The 14,726-nt window shown below is 34.1% G+C and overlaps 1 protein-coding gene across 1 annotated transcript in view; it reads right to left on the reverse strand.

Annotated features, from left to right (window-relative positions):
• The window catches only part of CDH8 (cadherin 8, type 2), a 149,080-nt gene that overhangs the window by 16,509 nt on the left and 117,845 nt on the right, over positions 1 to 14,726 (reverse strand). Inside the window, exon 10 of the mRNA XM_010186281.1 lies at positions 11,468 to 11,585. Coding sequence (XP_010184583.1) covers positions 11,468 to 11,585 — 118 coding nt within the window. The remainder of the gene's footprint in view (positions 1 to 11,467; positions 11,586 to 14,726) is intronic.

Here is a 14,726-nt window from a genome sequence, read left to right on the forward strand (position 1 = left end):
GACTGCAATACCCAACGCCATTCAAAACTCCACAGATAAAATGTTTTTCCTGATTTCTCTCTTATTATCAAATCAAATGTATGAAAAAAATGCTATAGTGCTACACTTACTGCTCAAGAAAATACATAGCCTTTAGCCTATAGCAAAAGTGATGTTTACTTACTTGAGCCCAGAATTAGTTTAGGCCAAGCTGCCTTAATATGGGCAGACAGCTATCACAGCTTAGCTGATTCACTGTAATGTGACTATGCCATGTTACCTTCGAAGGACTCCACTCACTCTCCCTCTTCAACACCATCAAGCAGACATCTGGTCCTTTTCTTGAAGTTCTTCTATTTATCTCTCCCTAGCAAGCTGGCTTATTACCTCACTTCAAACAGGAGCCCATCTTCATTCCCTCTATAATCAGCACTGATTACCAAGTATGCACATCCTATCATTTTATGATATGCAAACTCTCTCCCCAGACTAGGCAGGTCAACTTATCTGTTTCATTAATTTATTTTCTGCATTTAGCTCAGTATGTAAGATCTTTGCATTCAGCACAATCATGCACTTTACCTCTTTTCTGGCCTCTGAATGGATTGCCTTCTAGGCATATTTACTGTATAAACATTAAATAATAATTATTACATAAATATATCACTAATTAGTGGATGCTTGCCAAATAGAATACATCCTAATTAGATAGAATTAAATGAAGACCAACAAAGTGACTAATTTTACAAGGCCACCCATACAAATTGCAAAATCAGAAGCTGATGGAAAAATAAGTGGTACAAAAAAAACCCCAACCAACAAAATAAAACCATTGTCTCCCTTATTCTTTAAAGCTTGATGTGAGAAGGTCTCATCAAAATGATAACAAATTTAAGATTTTCTTCAGTTTATCACTGCTATATTTGCTCTTACCAGAGACATACAGCCCATTCTTGAACAGTCATAACCTTGAAAGGAGTAAAATGGAAAGAAAAGGAGTAAAAAGGAAATGAGAAGGTATGTAATAAATGTGACCATGCCAGACAGGTTCAGGAGAATGTACAGACATAGAGTTCACATAATATTCAAAGTAATGATCACCTCGTAGGAAAAATGACTGTGATTCCAATAATAATGACTTCCTTCCTGTATACTATTTGTGTAATTGGTTCAAAACAACATGCAAATTGGAACATGATCTTTGTCTTTTTAATTCACATTATAATGATAGTTGTGTAATAGTTTATCAGACAAGCCTTGAGGCTAAGCATGAAAAATTAATACCTTCTGTTTTAATGGAGGAACCACGTATATACTTTATATCTGTTATAATGACAAAAGAAGATTTTTTTTATAAAAGAAAAATTTGTTAGCTAATATTTGATGATTCTTGCTTATATAGTTTTCATTCTTAGCCTGTTTAGATTCTTCCTCTGGAAAATAGTATTGAGGTTCTTTTAATTTTTACTACAGCTGAAACTTTAAATTGGGACTCCTATCTAGTTTCTCATTAAGTGACAAAAGAAAAGTACAATTAGAGCAACTAATAGATTAATTGTTATTCCCCCTCAAGAGCCTGTATTTAGAACATGGTAAAGCAAAGAAGCATTCCATAATGAGAGCAACCAATAAATTTACAAGGTAGGAAAAAAATACATAGAAACAGTCTTGTTCCATAATTATCAACTAGGTACTTACAGAGAAAATCCAAATATTCAAAATAAAATAAAACCTAACAATGAGGTGGAAACAGAAGTGGGCTTCTTAAGATGTAGTATGTCTCTCTCATGTAATATATATTGAGTTGGTGATGAGGTAGAGGTCCTACCACAGCCTTCAGTTTTGGGACATCATTCCTTCTACTCAGTGAATTAAATTACAAGAAATCAAACATAGTCATTGTCCATCAATGCTTCCACTATTGGAATTGTTTCTTGCAGAAAACCTAGAGGAATTAGATACACCCATGAAACTGAAAGTGGTTCTTTGGCAGAAATCTTGTAACATATTTTCAGGAGATAGTTGATTAAAAATCTGGAAACTTATCTTCAAATACTCTATAATCGCTTAGTTATAAATATTACTATAAAATACTTTTAAAGTCCTAGAAGATAATTATCATAGGTGCTGCTGGTTTTCAAGGAGTTGTGTTTTTAAAGTACTTGGAGAACTTTTGAAAATTAAAGGGCTTTTGGAGTAATGTTTCATTGGAAGACAAATTCCAGAGACATGGTACTGCAGATCTTACTGTTGTCCTGATAGCACTTAGTTATCAAGTTTTGTACTCATTAAGAAAAAACGCCTTTCTGTCTGCTAAGCAGCTCAGTTTTGAGACCTTGATTTAATGTTTATTTCCCCTATTATGTGTCTGAAATTAAGTCGCACTGAAGATTTAATTTGTTCTTATCTCTGTTATTTCTTTCCTCCATGTTCCATATTATTACTAAAATAGGCTTTTTTTCATGTTAATTTGCTGACAAAATTATTTTCTGTTTTGTTTTCATAACATTTGATCCCTTACTTAGTATTTTAAAGTCATGACAGTGTTACTTACTTTCCTTTATTTTTATTATGAAATTAAAGAAATAAACAGAAAAAGAGAGATAAGTATGCTACACTATCTGAGCATGATGAAACTCCTACCGCAGGAAAATTCACAGCTGTCCAATCCATCTCAGCATCATGAGTAAGCACTGTCGTACACATGGTACACAATACTGACCTCAGATCTTTTTCACTCAGAATGCATCTGGCTCTTAATTAGTTTGATTTATAAAATGAACCATAATTGACGTCTTGGCAACATTATGTTGCCAGCAGCACAAATAATAAATTAAGAATGAGTGAAGTAAAAGTCTCTTTGGTCATGTGTGCATAATGGCATGGTGCCCATATACAGTATTATCCTGTATTTCATCACTATCATTTTACGTTGTTTTGAGCTGCATCATGTTTACATAAATGACCTGAAATAGCTCTGTAATTGTGATTGTTTCATGTTATTAAAAACAAAGATGCTTTCTGCAAGGATGTGATGCTGTGGAAGTTAGTCTTATTTTCCAATGTGCATATACAAGTATTCTTTAGTTGTCTGACAGTTTGTATTTGTGAGGCTTGGAAAGATGTTGTCATCACAGAGCTAAACTAAGACAGGATTGAAAGGTTAAACAGCATTTGGAACAGCAGTGCTCCCAGAGAAACACTTTGCCAGCTACAAAACTATAAAAAGTACAGATGTGCTGGGGAACATAGCAGAGCTGAAGAAGAGCCTAAAGATGCCTAAATGAGGACAGTCAGCTTACCAGATGGCCCCCTCCTTGCTTGTTCATTCATCAGGTTGGCCTGTCCAGTCGAATGAAGACTTGATGGATCACATCTGGCTTAGGACGGAGGAGAGAGGGAATCTGTCTGGAACCCTGCATCCTGAATACAGGAGAGGAGTCAATAAGGTTTCAGATGGACAGAATAGACAGAATGGTCGAAGTGTGGAGGAGCTTGGTAGCTGAGTTAGCCTTTGAAGAACTGATTCTATTTTTCTGGCATTCAATTTCAGCTAGAGCAGCTATGTGCACCAAGAAAGATTCACCTCTTTAGCCTATCAAAGTGGTGAAAAGCACATAACCATTGTAAGAAGGTGTAAATCATCCAGATGTTTGCAGAGGAGCTGCACTTAGTCTTCACTTGTTCTCTGGTTCTAATTAGAAAGGAGTCCAGAAAAAGCAGTGATCTGCATGCAAGAAGAAAGATGGGAAAGACAGCAGAAGCAGGTGTCAGTGAAGGAAGTAGCACACAGGGATTGGAGTGGAAAAATGCTGGTTTCCTATCTACATGAATGTAATCTTCACTTCAGAAAATATCATCACATCCTTCTATGCCAGTGAAGTTGTTTCAAATTGCACTTGATATTCAACAATCAAGAAAAAACAGAATGTCAGGGAATAACAGAACATAGTCACTAGTGACGATAGTAAAGAAAGAAGGAAGAAAGGAAGCAGAAGACTATCAGGTATAAAAGATATACACTGAGAATATTTTCAGACATTTTCAGACTGGATGGGACTAACAATGCTGTACCACTGCAAAGCGTAACCTTGCTAAGACAACAAAATGGCATAGTAGAAAGGAGTTGAATATCTTGCTTCAACTGCAATGTGAAATCATACAATGGAAATGGAAATGCCATTCAGTGCATGCCAAGACAGAACTTCTGAGCATTACTGGAATGTATTGGGGTCCCTTGGTAATATTATCATTAACTTGAAATCCTACCAGTCTTCCAGAATTTGAGAACAGTCTAAAGATCTATAGTACCGATTTCCACCTCATGTTACTTATCGTTTTATCAGTAGAAGAAAAGGTTAATATTTTTGAGTCTTTAGACACAGGATGACATTACGTCTTAGAATTCTGTCAGATATGTAAATAAGAAAATTGATTACTTTTCCTAAAAAGAATGATGTAACATTGTTTCTGATCCAAAGTAGTTTCAATCAGGACAATTATCTAAGGACTAAGGATGAAGGAACTCAAGTATAATAAATAAGGAATTGCATTTCCTTTGCTTTTCCTCTGTTATAAAAACAAATTATTTCAGGCACTTGACACCACCTAATGCAAAACTAATTGCTCTAGGAAAAGTATCTGCACCGGCTGAATACCGTTTCTTGCATATTAATCAAGTGGAAGCTAGAATCCGTCTTTTCCTTTTTCAGGCCATGATATCCCCACCCGCCTGCAGCAGTAGTGAGGCAGGTAAGGTACCATAGTGTTCTCTTTCCAACACACACCCAGAGGATAATTCTTACATGTTTTCCAGCACACAGACCAAGTACACACTTGAGATGTATAACTTGTAGATCATAAGCAAAATGTGGCAGTTCAGGCTTTTTGTTTGTAAATCGCCTTTTTGTTTTTAACTGAGAAAGTTAAATCTGCATATGAAATATAATTAAGAGTTTTCTGAAACATGATTTCACGTCAGAGTTGTCTAAATCCACAGAACTAAAATGTTTCATGGAGCTTAGCTATGTTAACTGTCACATGAATTTGTTTTGAATAAAACTTCAACCTTTTTTACTTAGCAAAATGTCAACATCATCTTGTTTTAACTTCTATAACTTACAACTTATAAGCAAAAAAGAACTTATTGAACAAAGTCTTTCAACCACACTAAAAAGGAAATATTTCAATAATTTTGTTTCAAAAATTTCATTATTAACTAAAAAAATTCATTAAAAATATCAATAATCTCAGGTTGTTCAGGTATCCTCAGTTTATAAAAGTGTTGAACTTTGCTATTTAAACTGCTCCAGTTTTAATGCCATGCTGAGAAAAAGATTAATAGTATGATATTTATAATACATTTTTCCACTCCGTGAACACTCCTGGAGAAACATGACGTGTACCTGCGGATGGCAGATTCTGGCACAGAAGTGCCGGATTATAGGTTAGCTTGTGTTTGTTGCTTTTCGTAATACATGGGAATAATTTATTTTTAACTCTACTACTTTCACACTGAAAGCACCTTGCTATGCAAATATTCCTTGTGATTTCTGGTGACAAAATGATACCTATTAAAAGCGATGCTGATCAATGCTGTTTTCTAGATTACGCAGCAAATTATTTTACAATTACATTCAGCCTTCTAGATGTTATTCCATACCACTAATATTGATAGACATAGTAGGAAAATACTTACTTACAGGACACCAGACACCTCTCTGATCACATAATTTAATTTACTTTCCAAGAAAACAACTAAAAAGGATGTGATTTGGTATGTTTTAGAGTTGTACTCTGAAAATATAGCTATTGATACATAAAAGAAATGAGGATGATAATTAAACATATTAGAAATGTAAAAGCATGTGCTTTTCCTCAAGAATTGCCATCGTGAAACACCCTGTGGTGTAGATGCCAGCTGGGCCACAAAGATTCCCAAGGCTCTGGAAAAATAGCATGAAACTGCAAAAATGCATGAGGATTTACTGCTCATATCCAAGAGACCATATGGGTACTGTTATTCTAGACGTTCATTGTACATCTATCAAAAAATGATGGGCTTAATGATGTCCTTGCTATTGCAATTTGCACCTGAGGTCAGTGGGTTAACTTTGAAATGGGGCAACGTGGAAGGAGGGCAATGAAATAGCAGTGCCACCTCTTAGCTCTCTGAGGTATATATTTGGTAAGAAAAGTCAATCAAAAACACAGAAGGAGCTTTTGCTGGCAGCTGAGACAATGGCAGAGAGACTTACTGAGAAATGCCAAGAGAAACTGATTCAGGGAAAGAAACTCATTTTAACACAAGTTACTCTTGTGGGAACAAAAGCCTCACCCTCCAGGTATGCATTTGACAGATACTGCTAAAAATATTTTCAGGAAAAAAATGTGGAAAAAAAAATTCTAGGTTTTACTACATTAAAAGCAGAGTGACACAGAAGTACTTTCAAAACTGAAGTAGTGTTGACAATTTGTTTTTTATTATTTGGGATATCTAAAAGAGAAGTTGCATGTAATTGTCTTCTCCAGCTATTTCTAAATAGTTTAGAAATATTTGTTTATTTAGATAAAGAGTTGATGGGAAATAGCAAATATTTTAAAATAAAATGTGCAGTAGTACACAAAGGCATGCAAGCCATTTAGTGATTGAAGTGATTGTACCAGGCTGTTTTCTCCTGAACACATGACATGTTGCCTTTACTTTCAAGGCAGCACAATAAGGACATAAGTGACAAATTAAACTTGCTAGATGGAAACAACAAAAGAAATGGACATTTAAACATTAACATTCTTAGAGCTATAACAGGTATCATAACAGACTAAGCATGACTGAAAATAAATATTAAGATCATTATAGAGAACCAAGAAAATAGTTCATCACTGAAGTATACATGATGCTTCAATTGAAAAGAAAAAACAAACACCATCTTTACATCTTCACTAAACTTAGTTTGGCCCAAAATCAGAGCTCAAATTGCCAGATAGACACTGAATATTTTGGGAAAAAGGGAGGCTAATTACTTGTAAAGCTATTGGACTTCTGCAGGAATATGAACACATGACATTAAGACGGTTCTCTTAATGTAAAGATAAGGCCTGCCCATGTTCCAAGCAACCCAGTGATGACCTCTACTACAGAAGCGCCAGTAAAAAGTATGTTATACCACATTTATGCAGTAGAGATGCACCATTTCTTCTATCCGAAGTGTTACTGCATCCAAAGTCACTGTAGAACATTTGATCTGGTGTTTATTCCATTAGGAAACAGAATGTGGCATAAGAAAAATGGAATAGCAATGGAAACATCTTTTGTGAAAAAATTTAAGTCTTTTTATGGCAAAGATGTATTTGCTAGTTTTTGAAAGTAAAAATTAAATTGGTAGCATATCAAAACGTTTAAATCTGTGAAAATGGTTTTATCACAGAATTCTGTTGTCACTGGAACGACCTAAGGAACCCACAAAAACATTAAGATTTCTATGCTGAAAACAAGTATTGATGTGAGCGTACTCTTTGGGATGCAGATGATCCATGTACTGACATCAGATTTTAGGTAATACTTTGTGAAGAACAGTCACCTGAAAAAAGACTGTCAACAAGTGCTAATACCATTTCCAGAGATCTCATTTCAATTTACTGGTGCCATAACAGTACAAAATCCTTATAATTTGTCTAAATTCCTTTCAGTATTTTGTCACTTATTGCCATCCTACAGCTTTTTGAAAGGGTTAATTCCATTTAGCTAAGGAATCTACACCACATTGCAAGAGGGTATTAACACCTGTGTAAACATTAGATATTTTCATCTAAGGTTTTAGTTTTTTTCTGGTTTTAAGTTTGTCAGAAATACTACACAAAACATCTGTTTTTATTTTTCCCATTTATGCTCTGTCCTGGTTTACTGGAATAGAATCAGTTGGCCAGCACTGGTATGTGATAATGAAGGTCTTCAGCAATCTTGTGTTAAACAGGTATTGAAGCTGGGGGGAGTGGAAACCCAGGGCAGTTGACCCCAAGCTGACCAGCAAAAATTGTTCTAGACCATAAACATCACATTCACTATAAATTAGGGGATTTACTGGAGACGGCTCTTCTTCCTCGATGGCTTACCTCCCAAAAGGGACTTGCCCATCGTTCTACTCCCAAGGCCATGTTGCATTAACTTCTTATAATTTTATTACATAATTTTATTATTTCTCTTGTGAAGGAATAGGGTTTTATGCATCTGGCAATCTAAATGATCAGTGCTCCTTGCATTACAGTTTGAGAGAACAGGACTGCTTTACTTCAGATTATGAGTAGCTGTCCATTTAGTCAAGGCAAAAAGCCTAAAAAAAACCTACTCAGAAACATTTGATCTGGGAAAAGAACAGAAAGAACAGATCAGGATAAATGAGAAATAAAGATTTTTAAGATATGATCTACAGGCATTCAGTGAGATGTATGATGACATTTAAATTTACCTTTTATATTACTTATATCAGAAATGCACTTGTCTCTACAGTTTTGGTCATCCTGTCTACAGAAAGGATTCTAAATATGCAAATTTAACAGGCCAAACAAATAAAGGTATATCTTTTCAAGAAACAGATTCTGCTATGATAACAGGCTACTTTCTACAGTACATAGTACAAACTTCGGAGAAGTGGGTGATTTTTTGTGGTCTCTGATGAAGATACACTGTTGCGTCACTCAGTTACACATCTTTAGCAGTAACAATGTAGCCTATCATAATATTTGTAGTATATTTGGGCAGCCCAGTTAATTACTGAAGTATCATGTGAGCTTGCCTTAGGGCAATCTGGAAAGTAGAACAGAATTAGCCTGTAGGCAACAAACTAAATTAATTAATCGTTATGATGATGTTCCATATAGCAAGAGAAAAATCCAAAATACATGCATCTCATATATTCTTTAGTATGAGAGAGAGAAACAGAACATCACAGCTTTCCCCCACAAAGAAAGATGCCAAATAGCATTGTTTGCATACTAATGTCACTAGATCAGATAACGTCACTACTTTGTGAAGCAGAGAAGTGATTGCCCAATGCCACAATGTTATCAAAGGTACAAAAGAAGAATCCGAACAAGTAATATTTAACACACAAATGCTCTTGAGGGGAGGTACTTTTGTTTATCTCTGCAGTTGAGAGAATTTTGGAGAAAGGTAAGATATGAAAAATCATTTAAATAATGAAAAAAAATTACTATTTCTAGCAAATAAAAGATTAGGTCTCTACACTGGGCTTCCTGAGAAAATGTGATCCATTTCTAATAGTAAGAGGACAGCATTTCTTTAGCAGTCATCATGGCAGTCTCTGTCACCTTGAAGAATTTAGCAGGCCAGAGAATATAGGAAGAAGTTGAGGCTGAGGACACAGTCAGGAAGATATCAAGGATTTTTGCCTTGAGGAAATGAAGGAGGAAATATTTTCCAAGCCTAAGTGGGCTGTGCACTGGTCTGATCCTCATATGCACAATTCTCCAGAAATGAGAGTAGAGCTTGTTACATGTATTTTCTTGTATTGCTTCTAAGAAATGATACCAAACTGGCTTTTAGACAGCCCAGACACTCATTAGTACAACAGCTAAGGAGAAATTTGACTTCTGATTTCAGTTTGTTTAGGAATACTGGAGGTTTTTTTCAATAAGAATAATCACTCATACTTATCTAGCAGATATTTGCAAGACAAAGTCATGGTCAAGTTCATTAAGTGACATAACTAAATAAAGACTTACTAAAGATTTATGATTAAATGACATGAAACCTCACCTCAACCAAATTAAGCCCCAATTTTGGTTTTGACAGGAAAATTTTCTTCCTGCAGGAGATTATATTCTAGCATCAACCATGGAGTACATCCTTGGCTGAGAAATCTTGATAGAAAAGGATGGCATACATAGCTGGAATTTTATTCTAGTCTCTTCTAGCAGATTTTTAATTTCAAGAGATTTCAGTTGGTTGTTTTAAGAGGATCTACATATGCATTAAAAATGTAAACCTGAGTGGCAATATTGTAATGAAATTGGACTTATTTTTCTAAACCATGTTATATAGAAAGGTTCCTCACTCCCACTTAGATAGGAGTTATTTTGACATTGGCTGTGACTAGCAGTAAGAGTGGGTCTCAAATGGGTAACAGATTGGAAGGACAAGACTAATTAATGATGTGAGCAAAGTATTCAAACATGAAGAGAAATGTTAAGATCTTTTTTACTTTGTCATGCTGTGCAAAGCAAACAACCTCACATTTAGGATACTTAATTCAATTTGTGTTACACTACTGATGATTATGAAATGCATTTTGAAGAGGTTTGTTTTATCTTCTCCTGTAACTGCAGAAAACATACAGACTTATTTCCTATATGAAAGAACAAATGTAAGTGGAGACACACTTTGTAAACTCTATAAGAAAAAAACATATCTAATGAAAAGAAAAATTCAGGATATATTTAAGCAGATGTAACAATTAAGGTTTTCATAGTATCATTTAACAAAATGGTGTCATGATTCTTGGTTGGACCAGCTAGAATAAAAAAAAGAAATCAGCATTTTCTCTTTATTTGACATTTCATGTATTACTTCTACACTCATGCACATAAAACTCACACATACATCTTCCTATTAGCAATAGACTTAATGGGGATTTCCTTCATTATAAGAGAAATAAGAGACTGACTTTGACTAAATACCCTGACAGGATAGTGTTTTATTTAAAAAATTAAAAAGCCAAGATGGAAAAATTTTGCTGAATATCCAAGTAAGTACTAATACATAAAGCACTACTTGCAGCATTCTTGTGATCGTTTCTAGCTCTTTCTTATAAGACCCTCAAAGATATCTGGATGATTGTAAATTTACTGTTCAACAGTATTAAACGGGTCTTTTTTCCCCACTGCACATGAAATTCCATTGCTATAGTACTACACAATGACATTATGTCCTTCCAGAAGTGCTCTAAAGCATAGTGATACAAACTGCCCTTCTGGGCTTTGCTGATCTAGCAGATACCTCTTTCTTGTAAAAGTGCCTAACTTAAATACTTTAAAACCTTTATACACAAAACAAACAGGCTTAAAAGGTGTTTCGTTTGGGGGATTTAGTAGATACTCAATTTTATGCTCCCATCTATACCCAGTCAATGTAGGATAAACATTTTATTTATCAACATAGTTTTAGATTTTCATTTTACAGCGTATGTCTGGATTTTCAAATTAATAGCAATATAACAGGCGGTAAATCCATCCTTTCATTTTATTTAAGCCAGTGAGCTCACTTCTGGATCAAAATTCAGTATTCATTTTACTATCTTCTTATCTACTGTAAAGATATTGGAAATAAATGAAGACATATAATGAAGGTACCATTAAACAGATTATCTAGATTGTAATTGCCCAAGGGACAAACTCATAAAGTAACTGGAAATCAACAAAGAAACTTAGAACTAAGTTGTTCAGATACACATTATATATGTTTTATATTTACCTTCATTTTTCTTGATGGTGAAATTTGGATTGTTGACCATTTCAGGAAGAAGACTGTACAGGAAATAATGCCCATTTTTAGGATCATCTTTGTCAATGGCACTGACAATCTGAATTACCTACAACAGAAAACACTCTCATTAGGTATTCATGCGCCTGATAAACATACACTATTGAAAAAAATGTGCCATTCTATCAGACACATTCTCATTTGTCTACATGTCAGATGAAAAATGCTAATTTATAATATTATAAGGCTTTTAAAGACTTCAGACTAAAAGTCTGAGGAATAGGGACTGTATCTGGCCCATTTAAGCTGTTTCCAGAACAAGGAGGCAGAAAATAAGCGGGGACAGGTACAGAAAACACACCAGTAAAAGCTGCTGCTTATTTAGGCAAATAATAAATTATTATTCAGCAATAAAGAAGAAGGAAAACTGTGTTTCAGAAACACTCATGATGTCTACGGTAGTCTTCCATTCATATAGCCATGCTTCACAATAGATCAAAATGTATACTATACAGTTAATCTTTTCTCCCTGCCCAACTCCACCCCATTTATTACTTTATTGAATATTTTTTTAAAATTAACTTTTGGTGTGAAGTTTTATGTGATAAATGATCTAATAAAGAAAAGAAAATATCTACGTCTGTATTTGGAGTTTTTCCTTAATGTTTTCCTTAATTAAATAAAACCTCACTTATTCTTGTACTATGAATATAGGTTTGTTTTAAAAATATTATTATTAACAAATAATTCCCAGAATAATGCAGGACAGTAAAGTTAGGAGACAATGTTTGGATAGCCTGAATATCTTTGAATAATCAAATAACTTTGTATGAAGCATCTTAGATGATTTCTACACCCAACTACAGTCTCTGCATTGTATTTACCTCCAGCATTACTCAGAAAGATACTGCAGCTGTTCATCTTCAGATCATACAAAATTGCATAGGAATATGAAAGGATGAAACATTATTTAAAAAAAATCAGGAGGTTTGAGAATTTTTTTAATATTTGGTGCAATTACTTTTGATTCAAATTATTTTCCAGAGAATTAGAAACAAAGACAGCTATGGATACAGATCCTGCACTCAGAGCTGAATTCCAGTGGTAGCTGGCTCATGCTAGATGAGGTTTATATGAAATTTAATGAGAATTATTGACCTTTCTCATGTCCATTGAATTCAATAACATTTTTGTCTTATGTAGTTATTTTTCTAATGCTTAAAGCAACTGACCAATAATTTCTTGGACAATTAAATTCAAAATAGGAATCACTACTAATTTAATTTTTAAAGAGTAGAGTGAAAAATGGAAACAGGGTCTGATGCTGTCCTAATTCATAGACTTTTCAAAGCTCCACTAACAAAATTCTAATAACTATTATTTTATAGTGGTTTTACTGAAAGAGAAAGTACTATCAATCTGTATATGTTACATATATGATAATAGTCAACATCCCATTCTTTCTTTTATGTTCTTCAAAAGTCAAAGAAAGAGTAAAATCTTACTAGATAACAAACTTTTCTACTCGAAAAAGTTTTAGATTGTTTAAGTATCACATAAATAGTTTCTTTTTTTTTTTTTTCCTGATAACTGCATCTGCCAAGGTGGGAACATTGGCTGAAAAATTTAGAAGCAGATGCTGTCTGTCCCACTGCAGAGATGGACCCATTCACAGATGTGTAAGATTTTCAGTTATCTCTTTGCAGAGGTGTAAGGTACTAAACTATTCACATGCATTAGGCCGAAGGCTGGACAAGGTACTAGTAATGCTGCATCACAGGTAAGTGCAATTTAGAATGGAATCCCAAACAAGATCTTTAGACAGATTTATTTTATGTCCAATTTTTCAAGCATTGCTGCAATAGGAAAGCAATAGGGAAAAAGGATAATGGCACAGTAAAGTCTGGAAGGTCAACTGCACATAATAGGTGCAGTTTATCAGATAGCTATACAATTTTATCTCTACTGGCTACACAACTGTTAATTCTTTCCACCATTATGTAAAAGAGTTGACTGTAAAAATTCACTTAGCTTTCTCCAGGTTTTCAATTAAGATACCTGAAAGCCAGTAGCCAAGAGCATTAGTAACATGGGTTTTCAGCTCACAGAAATCTTATGAAATAAACTTAGAATATTATCTAGATTTGGAATTTTCAAGAAATAGACATTAGGCATATTCTTTGTCCTTTTTTTTCAGGAACTATAGATACCTCTTAATGTCCTACAGAATTCTGTCTTATATTTCAGTTTTCCCATCCATTCCCTTCATTGTTTACCAAATCTTTCTTTCCCTGAAAATGCACCAAAAATTATATGCAAAAGACAGGCTTAGCGGAATACTATATTTGTTGTGTTACATGCGCACATCAAGGAATTAAGAGTTAGTGTTCCCATAGCAACCTTATTTCTCTGTGCATTTGCATTAAAATAAGCTCTTAAAAAAAAGCGCATAACATGTATATAGTAATACAAAGCTGCTATATCTTTTACTCAAGAAGGGTGAGAAAAGTCCAGTAATTCTCATTACCATGTTTTTATTAGTATGCTGATGAGTGTTGTGTGAGCAGGTACTGGAACACTATTGCAGTAATTCAGTAATGCAGTAACTCTTAATTTGTGGTTCATAACATGGCAGAGAATCTTCCAGGACTAAGCTGCCTTACCTATCACTACAGATGTTTTTTCTTTCATAGTTAATATCATGCATAACAAAGGTGTTCTATCTAACATAATTGGTTAATATTAATAATAAAGAAAACAAGAACTGATTTTTTTTCACTACATATCCATAAGAACTACAGTGAAAGTTAAAAATCTTCTGGCTGTTCAACCTAAAAATTTCTGAAGTTCTTCTCTGTAAAATTTCAACTTTGATGTTGTAAAAAAAATTCATGCAGATATTTGGTTCTGTACATACATTTAGTAGAAACATAGTAAATCAGCATATTTTGCTTAACAGGCAGCTCTGGATTAAAGTCAATAGTTAAATGATCCCCTGGGACAGCTCAGCATTACAGTCTGAAGTTTTGTATTGTATATCTACAAAGCCACATATGCCTAAAATTATATTTATAAAAGATTACCAGTATAATAATAACAAATGATGTAGAAGGATAAATAGTGAAACAAAGTTCTTGTGTATCATAACTATTTACGTGTGATTTCAATATATGACACTGTTTAAAAGTCTTTCCCGGCAATGCAACTTGTTAAACTTGGAGTGGTTCTTTATAATAAGTAAACTTTCCCT

The sequence above is a fragment of the Mesitornis unicolor genome, unplaced genomic scaffold (genome assembly GCF_000695765.1).
Source record: "Mesitornis unicolor isolate BGI_N332 unplaced genomic scaffold, ASM69576v1 scaffold23030, whole genome shotgun sequence".
NCBI classification, from domain to species: domain Eukaryota; kingdom Metazoa; phylum Chordata; class Aves; order Mesitornithiformes; family Mesitornithidae; genus Mesitornis; species Mesitornis unicolor.